Source organism: Tupaia chinensis, unplaced genomic scaffold (assembly GCF_000334495.1).
Source record: "Tupaia chinensis unplaced genomic scaffold, TupChi_1.0 Scaffold143574_1, whole genome shotgun sequence".
In the NCBI taxonomy this organism is placed as follows: Eukaryota; Metazoa; Chordata; class Mammalia; order Scandentia; family Tupaiidae; genus Tupaia; species Tupaia belangeri.
In genome coordinates, this window is record NW_006203419.1 from 1737638 (window position 1) to 1755589 (window position 17952).

Genomic DNA, 17952 nt, shown 5'->3' on the forward strand with positions numbered 1-17952 from the left:
GTTGTCTTCAATCCCTTTTCCCCCAACATTTCGTTGGTCACACAATATCATAAGTAATCTAACTACTTTCAATAGCAAGATCAGCTGATGGTTTCAAGAAAAGCAGTTTTGAACTGGTAAGGATATTTCTTTGAAACTTAAAGCCTAGAAACAGGTTAGTATTCTGTTCAAATAGTAGGAACATGAATCTATTGATAGCTGGAGACAGGACCAAAATCCTTAAAACCGGACAACAAAGCTTAGAAGAAAAGCAGCAATATTTTAGTCAAGTCATAGGATATTGTTTCATCAGTTCAGTCTCATGTACTTAATCTTTCTTCTGTATCTGTTGAGGTTCGATGTTCCAGATTGAAATCTGGGATGTAATACTCAACTCCAGATTTTGGCCCTACAATTAAGTTGCCCATTTTCTTAGTTACACAGAAGCACTCTTACTGCTTGCACCACCAGTGATGGACCCTCATTTGTGATTTGATCTGCATTTCCTTAATGACTAATGCCATATTAGTTCTCTACATATCTTCTTTGGAAAAATAAGTATTCAAATTCTTGCCCATTTTAAAATGTACTGTATTTTTATTGAGTTGCAAACTTTTTTTTTAATGAATTCTGGATACAGCTTCTTATTGGATATGATTTGCAAATATTTTCTCTCATTTTGTGTATTTCTTTTCACTTTCTTAATGGTTTCTTGTGAAATAAAAAATAATATTAATTTATGGGGTCAGCTGGTGGCATGGTGGTTGAGGTGCTGGGCTTTTACATGGTCAACCATAGTTCAAGTCTTGGACCTGGCAGTCTGCTTTCTCTCTTCCCATTTGTTTGTCTCTGGTGAGGGCACATGCCCTGTAGCAAATTAAAATTAATAATGACAAAATTAAATAACTCTTTTAAAAATTATTAATTTCGGGGACCAGCAGATGGCATAATGTTTACTTTGCTGGACTCTCATGTAGTTGACCATGATTTGAGTCCCGGACCCAGCAGCTTAAAACTCACGTTGGGTGCCTGTGCGTGCTGACCAAAATCCTAAGAGGAGAATGGTGGAGAAGGGATTGCGGCATGGCTATCACCCAGAGGGGAATTTCAGACTTTTTGTCTCTGTCTCTCCAGTGAGTGCATACACCCTATAACAAAAATCTCTCTAAAGAAAAAATAAATAAGGGATCAGCAGATGGCATAACGGTTACCTTGATGGACTCCCATGTATTTGACCACAGTTCGAGTCCTGGACCTGGGGGCTTAAAACTCACATAGGAAGCATGTGTGTGCGTGCCCAAGATCCCCAGAGGAAAGTGGAGGAAAAGGGATTGTGCCATGGCCATCTTCCCAGGGGATGATTTCTTGCTTTCTCTCTCTCTGGAGAGCATATGTGCCTTATAACAAAAATTTCTCTCAAAAAAAATTGAAATAAATAAATAATCATTAATTTTTACTAAGCACAAATAACATTTTCTTTTATCCCATATGCTTTTGGTATCATATTTTTAAATAATCAGTGCCTAAATAACCTAAGATCACAAAAATATTCTTCTGTGTTTTCTTTGAAAAGTTTCATAGATTTATCTCTTTTGTTACAATTTTGATACATTTTGAGTTAATTTTTGTATATGATGTGAGGTAGGAATCCAGATTCTCTTTTTGCATATGGCTATGGTCTATGCAATAGTTATTGATAAGATGGTTTCTTTGACATGGAATTTTTCGTATGTAATTTTGCGCTGTATCCTTTGCTACACACAGTTGCTCATCTTTACAAAAATGAAATGCATGTCCTACATATCTTTAGTAATTGTGGTATTATCATAATTAGTATAGTCATTTTAAGTTTTATAATTACATATACTCAAATTCCTGTAGGGATGGGATAAATAAAGGTGAGTGAACAGAATAGTGGAAGTCTGTAGAATGTTGCCAGGATGATGTAGAAGTAGATTCCATTGATCAGCCAAGACAGATCTGCAGAATCAGATTCTGTTCACAGTGGTGCAGGTTGTGTATTACATGAATGTGCACACTACCACCACCACCACCTCAGCCTCTGGGATTCTGCAGAGCTCAGCTTGTGCAACTGTCCTGAGAAGTTCAGGTCTCATTTGCCTTAATAGTTGCATAGTCCTATATCCATCAGGAGTCACGGTAATCCCACTTCTCGAAATGTTTATATATGAAAAGGTTTTTTTTCCTAACAATGAAAAATTTAAAGCCAGTGAAATATTAGAATATAAAGGAATGGCTAAATAACTTATGATTCATATACATCATTCTGTCATTTAAAATTTAGTTTGAAAAATAAAATAATTGGTAAAATAACTGATCTAAGTTAAAAAAAATAAAAATTGAATATTAATATGAACATACCTGTGTAAAATTATATAGTATCATACTGGAAGAAAAGATACCAGTAGAGGTTTCTGAGTGGTGAAATTATATATATTATTATCCATATCCTTAAAACACTTTTCAAATATATCATCATGAGCATATGTTATTTTTTTACAGTGAATAACAACAAAATTTTTTTTTAATATTGCTGTGTTATATTTCTGATTATTCTGGACTTTTTTGATATGTTAACATTGTTTCTCAAAGTAGTTTTTAGTGGGCCAGTTTTGTTGATTTCATATTTAGAAGCAATAAGGAACTTAAAGGGATAGTTACAAATAAATCTTGTCAAACTTATTCCACCTTTTCTGCCATGGGAGAAGTTCTTAAAATTCTTTTTCTTTCAGCTTGCCAGTGCAATGGCCACAGTAAATGCATCAATCAGAGTATCTGTGAGAAGTGTGAGAACCTGACCACAGGCAAGCACTGTGAGACCTGCATATCTGGCTTCTATGGCGATCCCACCAATGGAGGGAAATGTCAGCGTAAGTCACATTGGCCAGACTCCTGACTGCAAATCAGGCAGAGCACAGCACTTCTTCTTTTTGACTTGACTTTCTGTAAGGAAGAAGGCCACTTGATTTTGGATAGTACATTTCTTTCTCTTTGTTTAAGCTATAGGTTGCACATGCTCACCAGAGAGTAGAGGAGAGGTGAGGGAAGATGGCCATGCCAAAGTCCTTTCTCCTTCATTCTCCTGTTGGGATTTTGGACACATATGCACATGTGCCCAGTGTATTTTTTTTTTTTTTCTTTTGGAGAGGTTTTCGCTATAGGGCATGTGGGCTCACCAGAAAGACAGAGACAGACAGAGACACAGAAAGCGAGAAATCACCCCCCCCAGCGAGAACCCCCCCCCCCCCCCATGGCGGATGACTACACCACCATTACGCCAACTGCTGGTCCCCCCAGTGTGTTTTTTCAAGTTGCTGGATCTTGGACTTGAACCACTTAGTCAGCCATGTGGGATCCAGCTGCCTTAACTACCAGACCGGCCTGGTACTGCATTTCTTCTTAAGTTAAATTGATCAGTAGTTCAGGAAGACAGAGCTGAACTGGCATGTGTCAGAGTAGCCAGAGCAAGCAACAGACCAAAAATTAGTTAATAAGCCTTTAATCACATTCTGTGATCAAGGGGCCAAAGTCAGAGAAAGCACCAACTCCCCCTGTTCATTTTCCTCTGTGATACAACTTACCAGTAGAGGGGTCAGGAGGATCAGCATAGACATGGGGGTCTTAGAGTCATCTCACTGTGAAGAGGGCTTTAAACAGAGGGCTCTGGTAGCATTATGGACCTTGAGGTTGCAGGGACAAGAGGGAAAGACTAGGAGTGGAGAAGTCCTGGCACTGAGTCAGATTTTCCCCTTTTGCTCCTAGACAGAGGCCTCAGCAAAGGGTTCTGAAGAAGACCTAAATAAGCTAAGGCTTCAGATAAAGATACCTAGGAACAAAGGCCCCCGGGTTAGGAATGTAAATATATGATGAAGATGACTGGAGGGTGGGGAAGCTGGGCACTTGACTTCTCACATAGGTGTTTTTTTTTTTTTTTTTTAAGGTTTTTGCCATAGGGTGCATGCATACTCATCCAGAGAGATAGTGAGAGGAAAGGTGAGAAATCACCCTCAAGGAAGGATAGTCATGCTAATTTTCTCCTTCATTCTCCTGTTAGGATTGGGCATGTGTGAACATATACCTGGCTTGAGTTTCAAGCTACCAATCTGGGACTTGAACTGCAGTCGGTCCTGGGAGTCCAGTGACCTACCTACTGTACCACCTGCTGGCTCCTGTACTATTCTGTTTTATAGGTTTCTTTGAGTGATTTTCTTTTTCTCCATGGAATTAATTTTTTAAGTATACCTTTTTCCAGCCCAATACCTTTCATTTATTCACAGAAAATCATGGTGTAAAATGAAAAGGTATTGAGCAAAAAGACTAATTTATTTCAACCAGAATATAAAATTTATCTTAGCTCATACTTATGTGCCAGATGGGAAAAGATAGAGACATGTGAGATGGCCAGAGGAGGGAGATAGGAAGTGTTGTTTCCTATAAAGGCAAGGAAGAACTAGCTGGTGGTGTGATGGTTGAGGCAGCTGGATCCCACACGGCTGACTGTGGTTTGAGTCCGGACTTGGCAGCTTGAAAAGCGTGCCGGGTGTATATACATGCCTGCCCAAATCCTGAAAGGAAAAATGGAGAAAGGATTGTGGCATAGCTATCCTCCATGGGCTTGCTTTCCCATTTTCCCCTGTCTCTGTCTCTCTCTCTCTGGTGAACGCATATGCTCTCGAGCAAAATAAATGAATGAATGAAAGGAAGGAAGGAAGGAAGAAAAGAGAGAGAGAAAGGAAGGGAAAGGTGAAAGGAAGGAAGGAGGGAAGAAAGAGAAAAAAAGAAAGGCAGGCAAGAATATGGCAAGGCAAGGCTGTTGAGTCCTGAAAAGCCTCCGAGACACTGACTTTGCCATGGAAATCTCACCAGGCCTGGTGTGGTTCAAAATGGCCATGTGGAAAAGGCACCTAGAGGTGGAGGACAACCAGGCCAAGCCTTCCCTCGTGGTGGTGGTGGGGGTGGGGGCTCACTGAGAGCATCTCCCCAGTGGGAGAGACTTTGTGTCCGCACACCTAACAGCTGGCACACTAGATACTTCATGAGTATTTATTGAATGAGCAAAAGAATTATAAGAGCCATAAAGAGAGTCTGTTGAAAAGTTCGGAACAGTGACTGCTTCATTTGGCAGTAGAAACCAGCACTCTTTTCCACTTACCCTTTGAGTTAGGTTCCTTTAATGTTGCCTTTATACTATTAGGATAAATCATTAGCTGAGAAATCATGGGTCTTATCCATGAGGTGTTCTTATTTTAATTTGTCTTTCTTGTTGAACCCAATTCAGATTAAATTGTTTGTTTTGGGAAATGTCTCTGATAGTAGTCATCTTGTAAGCCAGTTGTGACTTCCATTCCTTTCCCTTCTCCCCAGCATGCAAGTGCAATGGGCACGCATCACTGTGCAACACCAACACTGGCAAGTGCTTCTGCACCACCAAGGGCGTCAAGGGGGAAGAGTGCCAACTGTGAGTACCACCAAGGAGGGCCAAGGGGCTATGCAACTGCCTGAACCTCACCGAGCAGTTTTCCTGTGCCTTGTTGTACTGTCTCTGAGAGATCCCTAGGTTGATTAGTTTGAAATTTTGCCCTTTCTACTTCACACAGACAACCCCCAAACTAAGGAGGTCTTCAGTTTAGTAGCAAGTTTTTTAAATGGCTAATTCTCATATTTATGAGATTGGCATTTTCTGGTTGCTAGTTCAAATTAGTGGTTTTAACTTCAGCAACTACACAGTTTCTGTCAGGTCCAGAGATCGCACTCTTTCTTGAAGGGTAAAGGTGGAAGAGCTGGTGTTCCAGCAATGGCATTTGTTTGACATTTGGTTTCCTGAGAGTTGATTGTCTTGCCTTTAACACATCCCTCCCGGCTCTAGTGTTCTCTTGGGGAAATGTGTTACATAAAAATCTTCCAGGGAGGGTTTGGAGTCTCCATCCATTAGGATCCTGACTCAGCGTCAGGCAAACCTTGCTGTGCCTCCACTGAACAAGTTGCTCTTAAAGCAGACTGCCAAATAATGGAAAGCCACTAATGATGCTAGTTTCCCTATGTGTCATTAGTGGGACTAGCAATAATTGCTTTTAGTGTCTTGGTGAGATGAAACAAGAGAGATTGTTCCCTGCCCAGAGAGTAATTTCTCACTTTCTGTCTCTGTCTCTCTGAGAGCACACGTACCCTATAGCAAAAACACAAACAACAAACAAAAAACTTTGAGCTGATACATTATTGATGAAGTTTGGATTTTTTAAAAAATAATAGTATAGTATCACCAGTGATTGAAGTATCAATAGTGGTATTATGTGGAGAACTGGTCTATCTGCATTTATGTTAACATATGTGTTCACTACTTTCAAGCTGCCCTAAAGCCAGTACATGAAGAAAAGTATAACTAAAGATGAAAGCTTAATTTTTGGTTCCAAGTTTTTTCAACAGGAAAATGTGATACAGAAAATTAAAAGTTTTGCCCTCAGGGGATATAACAAGAACACAGGTGTCATTTAGTTAAAGACTTTTAAGTCTCTTCAAAAGATTGTAGAGATAAACAAGTATTGATAACCTCCCTAGATGAAAAGATATAATATCTCTATCCCTATCCCTATCCCTGTCCCTGTCCCTGTCCCTATCTTATCTTGGTGGAAGAGGAATATTTCACCCAAGCTTTCTCCTCCTTTCCTCATGGTTTGTAAATGTTGTTTGCCTAACTGGCTTTGTAAAGTAGAAGGCCGGGTTTCATGAATATTTGTTTATACATGACATCTACACTTGATCTTATCCAAAAGATAGATAGATAGATGGCATCTATATATGTCAGATGCCATAATATATGACATCTTTATGGACATGTTTGAATAGAACTTGTTTTTTCCCTCCGGACTGAACACTTGTTTAAGGGCTTAAACAAAAATAAGTGGGGCCAGGCGGTAATATAGTTAAGGTGACTGGATCCCACATAGCTAACAGTGTGGTTCGAGTTCTGGACCCAGTGGCTCAAAAACCATTCCAGACGCATGTGTGCCTGAAATCCCAAAAAGAAATGGAAGAGAAGGGATTGCAGTGCATCCTCCATGGGGATAAGACTTTGTCTCTGGCAGATGCATGTACTCTCTGGCCAAGAGAAACAACAAAAAAGTGATTCTTGTCGATCTTTTCTCACTTGTGTTTAAAGGACAAAATACAGTTTCTCCAGGGAGAATAGGAAAAAAGTGAAAAATGAATATTCGAGAATGTTTTAACTGCACTTTTAGAAGAATTTGTAGTCAACACAAAAGTGAAAATGTGTTTTTTATTGTAAATAATAAATAAGGTCTAGATTTACTACATTTGGATTTATGTCATGTACTTTGGAAAATGTTTATCAGTTGTTTGTATATGCTGGTGGTGTGCGTGACTGGGCAGTCAACATTGCAAATCATGCAGAGTGTTATTGGTCCACTGATCTGAGTAATGGTGATGAATATAATTATAATGACTCAAAAATTATTTGTACTTTATATAAAGGTACAAATATAAAAGGATCAGGTATAAGTATAAAAAGTACGAATATAAAAGGATCTGTTTTAATTTTAAAATGATTGTCGATTCTGTTCTACTTAGTAATAGAAGACAATCTTCCTTTTCCTCCCCAGATGTGAGGTAGAAAATCGATATCAGGGAAACCCTCTCAAAGGAACATGTTATTGTAAGTATTTTTGCAATTCATATTTCTGAAGCACAGTAGTACTGTAAAGGTTCATTGTTTTCCTTAACCTGGTTTGAGACTGGTAAGTGCTGTAGAAATGTAACAGCCATCCATGGCAGTGTCTCCTAACTTGATGTGTTTGCATTCTATTATGTTTGCTTTATATGAGCAATGTTTTAAGCTATTTTAATTGTGATTATGGTTTATGTTAGTATTTCTACTGCAGAGAGCAGAAGAGAGTACAGAGAGCTACATCAGCTTTCTTTGTTTACATTGCCTTGGCATCTTACTTCATATTCTGTTATCTGGATGGGATCATAATAGTTCTTTTTTTTTTTTTTTTTTTGAGAGGTTTTCACTATAGGGCATGTGCACTCGCCAGACAGACAGACAGAGACATAGAGACAGAAAGTGAGAAATCACCCCCCAGGGGGGATGGTCACGCTACAGTCCCTTCTCCTCCATTCTCCTCTCGGGATCGTGAGCACGCACGCACATGCGCCCGAGGTGAGTTCTAAGCCACAGGTCTGGGACACGAACCACGGTCAACTACGTGGGAGTCCAGCGACATAGCCATTACGCTAACTGCTGGTTCCCATAATAGTTCATATTTTAAGATACAGATCAAAACCAACATTCTTGTAGTATAGTTGAAGTTTCTTCATTCTCTCTGAAACTGATTTGTGTTACCACTTCCTCAGGAACTAATGTATAAAATAAAATATTGAATGATTACCTTGGAGTAAAAGATGTATGGGTGAATACATTTTCTCACTGTAGTAGAATCCACAGAGCAGGCCAGATTTTAGAAACAGAAAAACAGAAAAAAATGGAGTTAATGTTATACTGTATATCCACTGTACCTCTATACCTGCGGTACTGGGTTGAATAGCATCCCTACAAAATTCATATCTGTTGATACTTGGAACTTATAAATGTGACTTTATATATGTAAAACTTCTAGAAGAAAATAGGAGTAAAGCTTCTTGACCTCGGGTGAGGAAAAGAGTTCCTAGTTTTGATTCTAAAAGAACAGTTCAAAAAAAGAAAAAGTTGATGAATGAGATTTTATCAAAATTTTAAACTTATATTTTAAAAACTGCATTCAAAATTAAAAACAAGCCATGGACTAGAGATTTATTTGCTTGTATCCAGAAAGTATAAAGTATAAAGTATAAAGAACTCTTACAACTTAGTAAGAAGACAGTCTAATTAAAACACAGGCAAAGATTTGAAGAGACATTTGTCAAAGATATATAAATGGCCAGTAAGCACATCAAAAAATTCTTAACATAATTTGGGGTAGCCAACTTGAAAACACAGTGGGGTATAGCCCTAGAATGACTATAATCAAAGGCTGTACTGTGACTTAATAGAAGGCAGTCATAATCCCATACCTGCTTTTGCATTCAGTTTGTTGCAGTATGTCTTCTTGGTTAAATGCATGAAAACAAAAAAAAAAAAAACAAATAAACAAACCTCACTAGATATGTAGTTGGAAAAGGGTGGGGTATTTTAATAGGTTTTTCAGATAATTATGAATAGTATCCTTTGCTCTAATGCCCAAGCTAGACAACTGGTCACTGCCTAAAGGTTGGTTAAAATGTGGAAGCAGTATAAACACATTAGTGAATTTTTTAGTAATCTGTTACATTAAAATCTATTTTTGTAGGGGAGAGAGAACCAACATCAAGTTTTAGCAAAGTAATTGAGAAACTGGAATGTCATGCATTACTTGTGGGAACATGTAGTGGTATAGCCACTTTGGAAAATCATTTGGCAATTTCTCAGCGAGTTAAAAAATAAACTTTCCAACAGCTCCCCATTTCCTCCTCTTCTTGTCCCCTAGCAGACACCATTTTGTTTTTTCTTTCTATGAATTCGACTACTCAAGATGCCTCATCTAAGTGAATGGCTTATTTCATTTAGCATAATGTCCTCAAGGTATATCCATCCATCTAAGATGTATAGCATGTCAGAATTTCCTCCCTTTTTAAGGTTGAGTCAATTCTATTATATGTATATACTATGTTTTGTTTATCATTCATCTATCAGTGGACACTTGAGTTGCTTCCACATTTTTTTTTTTTTTTGAGTAATACTGCAATGAACATGAGTATGTAGATACCTGTTTGAGATCCTGATTTATTCTTTTGGCTATATACCCAGAAGTGAAATTGATAGATTATATGGTAATTCTATTTTTAATTTTTTGAGAAACTGTCTTATGTAGCAGCTGTACCATTTTACATTCCTGCCAGCAGTCCACAAGGGTTCCAGTTTTCTACATCCTCATCAACACTTGTTATTTCTTTTTTTTTTTTTTTAATCTTATTGTGCTTTTCACTTGCTCTTCCCTAATGGTCAGTGATACCGAGTATCTTTCCGTGTACTTACTGGTCATTCATATATTTTCTTGGGAGAAATATCTATTTAAGTCAGTTACCATTTTTTTAATTGTGTTTTTTTTTTTTTTTAATTTTAAGAGAGAGATTTTTGCTATAGGTGTGTGCTTACCAGAGAGACAGGGTGAGACAGACAGACCGAAAGTGAGAAATCACCCCCCGGGGAGATGGCCACATCAGTCCCTTCTCCTCCATCCTCCTCTCGGGATTTTGGGCATGCACGCACATGTGCCCTGCGTAAGTTTAAGCTGCTGGGTCTGACTCAAGCTGCGGTCAACTATGGGAGAGTCCAGCAATGTAACATTACGCCATGTGTACCCCTTTACCATTTTTTCCCTTTTTTTTTTTTTTTAAGAGGTTTTTGCTATAGGGCACATGTGCTAACTAGAAAGACAGAGAGAGACAGAGAGATAGAAAGCGAGAAATCATCCCCTGGAGGGATGGCCACACCGCAATCTCTTCTCCCCCATTCTTCTCTTGGGATCTTGGGCACGCACGCACACGCGCCACTGGGTCCAGGACTCAAACCGCGGTCATCTACATGGGAGTTCAGCGACATAGCCATTAAGCTAACTGCTGGTCTCCCCTTTGCCATTTTTTAATCAGGTTTTTTATTGACACAGTAGATTTTCTAAAATTAAATTATACAAACTACTATCAAGTTATCTTCTTTTGCTATATCACAATAGTCTTCAAGTGCTTTCTTCCTTTCTGTTCTAAGATAACCAAGGCATAGGTCTCTTGCCTGGAATCAACCATCTTTTCCATGGAGTCCTGATTTTCTACTACACCATCAATTTGTATCTTTGAGTCCTTAAGCAAAAGGTGTGTGGTAGATGCTCAGTTAATATTTGTAAGTGAGTTTAGGTTGGAGTCTAACCAGGGTTGTGAAATTAGGAAGGTTTGGTATGGTTAACCCAAATAAAATGATAATGTCTACCTGATTTCCTTTGAGAAACCTACTTTTAGATGAGTCAGACTGTTTTCCTAGCTATTGAATTTATGAGAAAAGTAATCTGTACCACTAGAGAACTGTTCTGCTTTGCCACCATTTTTGAATATACATTTCTTTCTCTCCATAGATACTCTTCTTATCGACTATCAGTTCACTTTTAGCCTCTCCCAGGAAGATGATCGCTATTACACAGCCATCAATTTTGTGGCTACTCCTGATGAAGTAAGAGTTTTATAAACCTTCCTATTTTGCTTTGAATTCATGTGGATTATTTTCTTGGTCATAATAGATAGAAGTACTGCCTTAGCAGTGGTCTCTGGAGTGGAATACATATGATGACCTTTAGAAGTGCAGGAATAAATGTTGGAATCTACATTTTATCTGTTTTCTCTCTAAAAGGCACGAATGGTATTAATAAGGTTTGCCAGGATGTGATACTGATACTGTCTCTGCACATACTTTGTTTGTCTGTCATTCCATGTTGGCCCCATACCAAAAAAGAGAAGACATTGTAGAGGGATCTGCACGAGAGGGCAGATGGCAGAGGCCGGATCTACTTTCAAAATGGGTCAGAGGCTTCAAAAGCCCTCCAAGGACAGTGCTGATTACGACCAGTGCTGTGATACGGGCGCAGGCAGCCAGCAAGGACACCTCTGCCCCCAGAAGGAATTCTTAGTCTTAGGCAGAGCTAAAACAGCAAAGGTTTAGGGTTCAACAAGAAGTTGGCCAGAAATTATTTAATTTGTTTAAATAACTATTCAAAATGTGGACTTACATCTGCTGTCATTAGTGATAAAGCCCAGCCTGTTCTAAGGTGGTAGAAAGGAATCAGTGCAGCATGGCATTTAAAAATGGAACATCCTGGGAACCAGCAGTTAGCGTAATGGCTATGTTGCTGGACTCCCACATAATCAACCGCGGTTCGAGTCCTGGACCTGGTGGCTTAAAACTCACGCTGGGCGTGTGTGCGTGCATGCCCAAGATCCTGAGAGGAGAATGGAGGAGAAGGGATTGCGGCGTGACCATCCCCCCTGGGGGGTGATTTCTCGCTTTCTGTCTCTATGTCTCTCTCTGTCTGTGTGGCGAGCGCACGCGCCCTATAGCAAAAAACCTCTCCAAAAAAAAAAAAAAGGAACATCTAGACATGAGGATTTGCCAATGTAACATCTTCAGTAAAATATCAAGTCATTCACTAACACTACTCTAATAATTAAAATTTTACTTAACTTGGTGAAATTATTTGGGAGCCATCTTGGAGGTTTCTTACTTCTCATCAAAAAAAGCCATTTACAGTTATAAAATTTGTACCACAATAAATGTGTCAAATGATACATGGAAAACAATATGACAGTATGCCAAAGGATATTCCTTTGTTAACAAATGTTATCAGTAAACACTGCTAAATTAAAAAAAATGGTTTGACAAAGTTCATAGTCTGGCATATTTACTAAACAATTGGTTTGTTTTTAATATTTCATTTCAATAACAAAATTGAGAAAAGATGTATTAGAGAAGATACAAAGGGACTTCAGAAAGTTAGGAGGCCAGTTGGTGGTAATACATTTATACCCACATAGGAAAGGTCCCAGGTTCTTGACATGGGACTTTCCTGACCACACTAGGTATGTATACCCATGCCCTTGATCCAGGTGGGCTGAGGCTGAGAGTGGATTGTGGCATGAGGACCCTGTTGGGTAGGCCTTTCTCTCTCTATCTGTCTCACATGGAAGAAAGAAAGAAATAAACTTAAATATATATATATATATATATTTAGAAGTTTTTGCTGAGGGCATGTGTAGTTGTTGGAGAGAGAGACAAGACAGTGAGAGGGAAAGTGAGAAATCACCTCCTGGGAGGATGGCCATGCTGCTATCCTTTCTCTTCCATTCTCCTCCCAGGATCTTGGGCACACATGCACACATGCCTGGCATGATTTTCAAGCCAACACGTCTGGGACTCAAACTGCAGTTGGCCATGTGGGAGTCCAGCAATGTAACCACTATGCCAACTGCTGGTTTGAAATAAACTTAAAATTTTACCATTTATAGAAAAATTGAATTACAGTTGGGACCAGCAGTTAGTGTAATGGCTATGTCGCTGAACTCCCATGTAGCTGACCGCGGTTTGAGTTCCGGACCCAGTGGCATAAACTCACGCCGGACGCATGTGCATGCGGGCCCAAGATCCTGAGAGGAGAATGTAGGAGAAGGGATTGCGGTGTGGCCATCCCTCCTGGGGGGTGAATTCTCGCTTTCTATCTCTCTGTCTCTCTGTCTTTCTGGCGAGCACACATGCCCTATAGCAAAAACCTCTCAAAAAAAAAAAAATTGAATTAAAGTTTACTTTGGCACAAAAAAATTTGAAATCCATACATAATATTTTCATAATATGCACTTTCCATTAACTTTTTGACCAGCTCCCCCATAAATTCTTAAGAATGAGTGACTTTTTAAGTAAAAATAATAAATGTCTTTAAATGAAAATATTTATGGGAAACTACATAGGTATATCATTTTTTAAAAAAAGAATTATTTAATTTATTTTTATTATTATTACTGTTGTTTTTAAATTTACCAGAGAGAGAGAGAGAGAAGGAAAGTGAGAAAGCAAGCTAACCAGGTCTAGCACTCAAACCATGATCAACCATGTGGGAGTCCAGTGCCTCAACCACATGCCACCTGCTGACCCCTAGGTATATCCCATTTAACAAATTTTTATGAAAAGATTTTAGAATAAAGTTATTGCAAAATACCACACATGAAATTTATTTGCTGCCTCAACCATAAGTGAATGTTCAAGATGTAATTGATATTACTGACTTTCTTTTTAATAAACACAGTAGAATCTTTGTAATATTTCTTTACTTTTTTTTTTTTTTCTTAGTTTTGCCATACAGCACATGCACTCGCCAGAGAGGGATGGAGACAAAGAGAGGGAAAGTCATAAATCACACCCCCTATATGGATAGCCATGCTGCAATCCTTATCCTCCATTTTCCTCTCAAGATTTTGGGCATGCTCATACACATGCCCCAAAAAAAACATGCCCAGCATGTTTTTCAAGCTGCTGGATCTGGAACTAAAACCTCTTGGTCAGCCATGTGGGCTCTAGCTGCCTTCACCTCTGCACTACCTGCTGGCCTCCATTTAATGCTACTTGACAAGGTGGACAGTGACTATTAAAAAAAAAAAATCTTTGAACCTTTCTAGGTGGTTCCTCTTTATTTCACGATAGAATACTTAACAAAGTTACCCAAATGTATGTGTTCTGTCTTTTACAAAATCACAAAGATTTACAGGGCAGCCAGTGGTGTAATAATTAAAAGCAACTGGATCCCACATGGCCAACCAAGCGGTTCAAGTCCAAGAACAAGCAGCCTGAAAAATATGCTGATGCATGTGTGCATATGTGGCCCAAATCCTAGAGGAGAATGGAAAAGAAATAACTATGGCATGGCCAGGTCCCCCAGGGGGTACTTTCAAGATTTTTAAGAATATTATTCTAATAATTTATTTTGAATTTTTATTATTTATTTTTAAGAGAGATTTTTGCTATAGGGCACATATACTTTCTAGAGAGTCAGAGACAGAAAGTGAAAAACCACCTTCCAGGGGTGTTGGCCGTGCTGCAGTCCCTTCTTCTTCATTCTCCTTTCGGGATTTTGGGCATGCATGCACATGCACCCAGTGTGAGTTTTAGGCTGCCAGGTCTGGGACTTGAACTGCAGTCTACTCTGTGGGAGTCAAGTAACATAACCATTACATCATCTGCTGATCCTCTTTATTTTCATTTTTAATTGCCATTGGGTGCATATGCTTGCCAGAGACAGAGAAACAGAGAAGGGGAGAAAGCTCCATAAATAGGGCATAGTAATGGCAAGGGCATGATAATACCACATACATACACACATACTACTAGTGTGTTTTTCAAGCTCCTGGTACCAGTATTCAAACTGCAGTCAGCCATGTGGGATCTGGCTCCCTTAACCACTAGGCTACACAGCTCGCCCTGTTTTGATCATTTTCAGTAGTACAGTATCACAATAATGAAAATATTTCCAAACAGTCATTTTTCAAAATGTGGTCTCCAAACCAAAAGTTTCTCTCAAAAAGCAGCTATCTTCTTATTTATCAATAAAATCTCACCTTCATCTTGAAAGGATAGCTCAAGTGTTTTATTTACTTATACTTAATAATTTTTTGGTAGCACCAATTGCTTCTTTCCAGGGAGAGAATAAACTTGAAATCTTTATGGTTTTGTTTTTAGTTTTTGCATTATGGTATGTGCACTCACTAGAGAAAGACAGAAAGAGAGAAAGACAGGGAAATAAAAATTTTAATTTTTTTTGTTTTACTTTATTTGTTGTTACTATTTTTTAATCTAATGAGAGAGAGAGAAAAGGAAAGTGAAAAAGCAAGCTACCAGGTCCAGGACTCGAACCATAGTCGACCATGAGGGAGTCAAGCACCTTAACTACCATATCACTTGCTGGCCCCCGAAATCTTAATTTTATAAACCATTTTAAAATCTTTTAAAATGAATTTCATTGCAATTGGATCTGTTTGTAAAATATAAAAATAAGATACCCAATTAGTGTACAAAGATAATTGTTTGACCCCAAGAAAGAGATTTACTAATCTTTCAGTGAAAACTAAAAATTAGTATTATAATTTACCACGCATAGCCAACAGTACGCTTCTTTGGCTCAACAGGTTTTTCAGAGATCTCTTTTTCAGTCACTAAAAATAAGAATCAATATAAACTAAAATAGAATGGTGTTTTGAATTGCTCTCTCTCTTAAGTGGTAAATAAGGTTTTCTCAAGCCAACAGATCCAGGACTCAAACTACATGGTTGGTCATCCCATCATATGGGATCTAGCCTCCTTAACCACTGGCTGGCCCTGGTAAATAAAGCTTTTAAAACAAAGAAAGTATACTCAGTCATACTGTTCTTGAATAATATTTTTAAGGAATTGTTTATTTAATTTAGTTTATTTATTTATTTTCATTTTACCAGGGAGAGACAGACAGAGAGGGGAAGCAAGAAAGCAAGGCACCAGGCCCAGGACTCAAATCGTGGTCAGCCATGTAGGAATCCAGCACCTTAATCACCACGCCACCTGCTGGCCCCTTGAATATTTTTGGTGAGAGAAAATGTTTTCCAAATCATGAATGAATATAATAAAATTATTTTAAAAATTTGGTATATTGGGGCCAGCAGGTGGCACTGTGGTTAAGGCACTGGACTCCCACATGGCTAACCACTGTTGGACTCCCAAACCTGGCAACTTCCTTTCTCTCTTATGTGAGTGCATTTGCCCTATAGCTAATTAAGACATAATAATAATAATAAACACAAAAAATTTTGTTATTTTTGTTTTATATGTGTTTTTAAAAAGTTTTAGAAAAATTTTGTACTGCATATAATGTACGAGTTTAGAAGTATATGATTTTTTAAAAAGAATTATTTATTTTATTTTATTTATTCATTCATTTATTTTAATTTGATCAGACACACACACACACACACACACACACACAGAAAGAGAAAAGGAAAGTGAGAAAGCAAGCCACCAGATCTGGGACTCAAACCATGATCAGCCATGTGGGAGTGTCTAGCGCCTTCACCACCACACCACCTGCTGGCCCTACTTCATAGGTTTAAGTTATAAATAAGCTTATATTTGGGTACAGGTGTTTTGTGGATAAGAGTGAATTCAATAAACTTGGAAACTACTGCCCTGGTGGTCCTTAGGAACCTGATTCCGCTAACACATATCAGAAGATAAAGGTCACAGTGCTCTAGTGAGGGTCTTTTTCAAAGCTACTTTTTAAATGGAATTGAGTATTTGATAAAATATTAAGTTCTATATATTTTTAGGGGAGGGAAGTAGAATTATATTTGACGCATATTGCTTATATTGAGAAAAATTGGTTAGAAAATTTGCTAACTCTTCTAAGTGGATGTTTCTCTTAAGACATAGTAAAAGATTCTGTAAGAAAGTTGCAAGTAGTAAAATGTAATTATTGCTTCATTTTTAAAATCTGGGAACTGTTATAATTATTTTTCTAATTATTCACACCTCTTATCAGCAAAACAGGGATTTGGACATGTTCATCAATGCCTCCAAAAACTTCAACCTCAACATCACCTGGGCTGCCAGCTTCTCAGGTAAGAGCATACCTAAAGAAGACCCTCTGAGTGGAGGCTGTAGTGTCCCGGCCACATTTAGCCTGTTTCAGTGTATGTGTGAGTGTTGAGAGTGAGCAAGGGGAAGGTTTGCAAGGGTTCCTTCAGAAAAAACATTCTGGCTGAGGGCGCAGCCTGCCAGGTTTAAATCCCAGTTCCACTTCTTGCTGGCTGTGTGACCTGAGGCAGGTTACTTAATTCCTCTGAACCTATTTCCTAATCTGTGAATGAGGGTAATAATAGGGTTGTTGTAAGGAGTAAATGGGCTCAAGCTCTTAAATGCTGTTCATGAATCCTAAAAGCGAGTGTTTGATAAATGCTCTTATCTTTGTTATTAATGAGGAAATTCTGTCCAAAAAGAAAAAAAAGGGTCTTCTATTTCATTCTCTTCTTCCTAACAGCCGGAACCCAGGCTGGGGAAGAGATGCCTGTTGTTTCGAAAACCAACATCAAAGAATACAAAGATAGCTTCTCTAATGAGAAATTCGATTTTCGCAACCACCCAAATATCACTTTCTTCGTTTATGTCAGTAATTTCACCTGGCCCATCAAAATTCAGGTAAGAAGTGCCTTTTGCTTTCAGACCTGCAAAGATGGTCACATCTCTTTGGTAAAGACTCAGTTCACTGATTTGGAACTTGGAATAAATGAGATGTACAGGGTGACTTTGTCATACACATGGCAAAGGAGCGCTGAGCCTACGAGGACTGTAAAGCAAATCGTAGCAGGAAT

The 17952-nt window shown here is 38.5% G+C and overlaps 1 protein-coding gene across 1 annotated transcript in view; it reads left to right on the forward strand.

Annotated features, from left to right (window-relative positions):
- The window catches only part of ATRN (attractin), a 122843-nt gene that overhangs the window by 52101 nt on the left and 52790 nt on the right, over positions 1–17952 (forward strand). Inside the window, exons 18-23 of the mRNA XM_027766461.1 lie at positions 2733–2870; positions 5365–5458; positions 7617–7669; positions 11157–11251; positions 17124–17202; positions 17622–17779. Coding sequence (XP_027622262.1) covers positions 2733–2870; positions 5365–5458; positions 7617–7669; positions 11157–11251; positions 17124–17202; positions 17622–17779 — 617 coding nt within the window. The remainder of the gene's footprint in view (positions 1–2732; positions 2871–5364; positions 5459–7616; positions 7670–11156; positions 11252–17123; positions 17203–17621; positions 17780–17952) is intronic.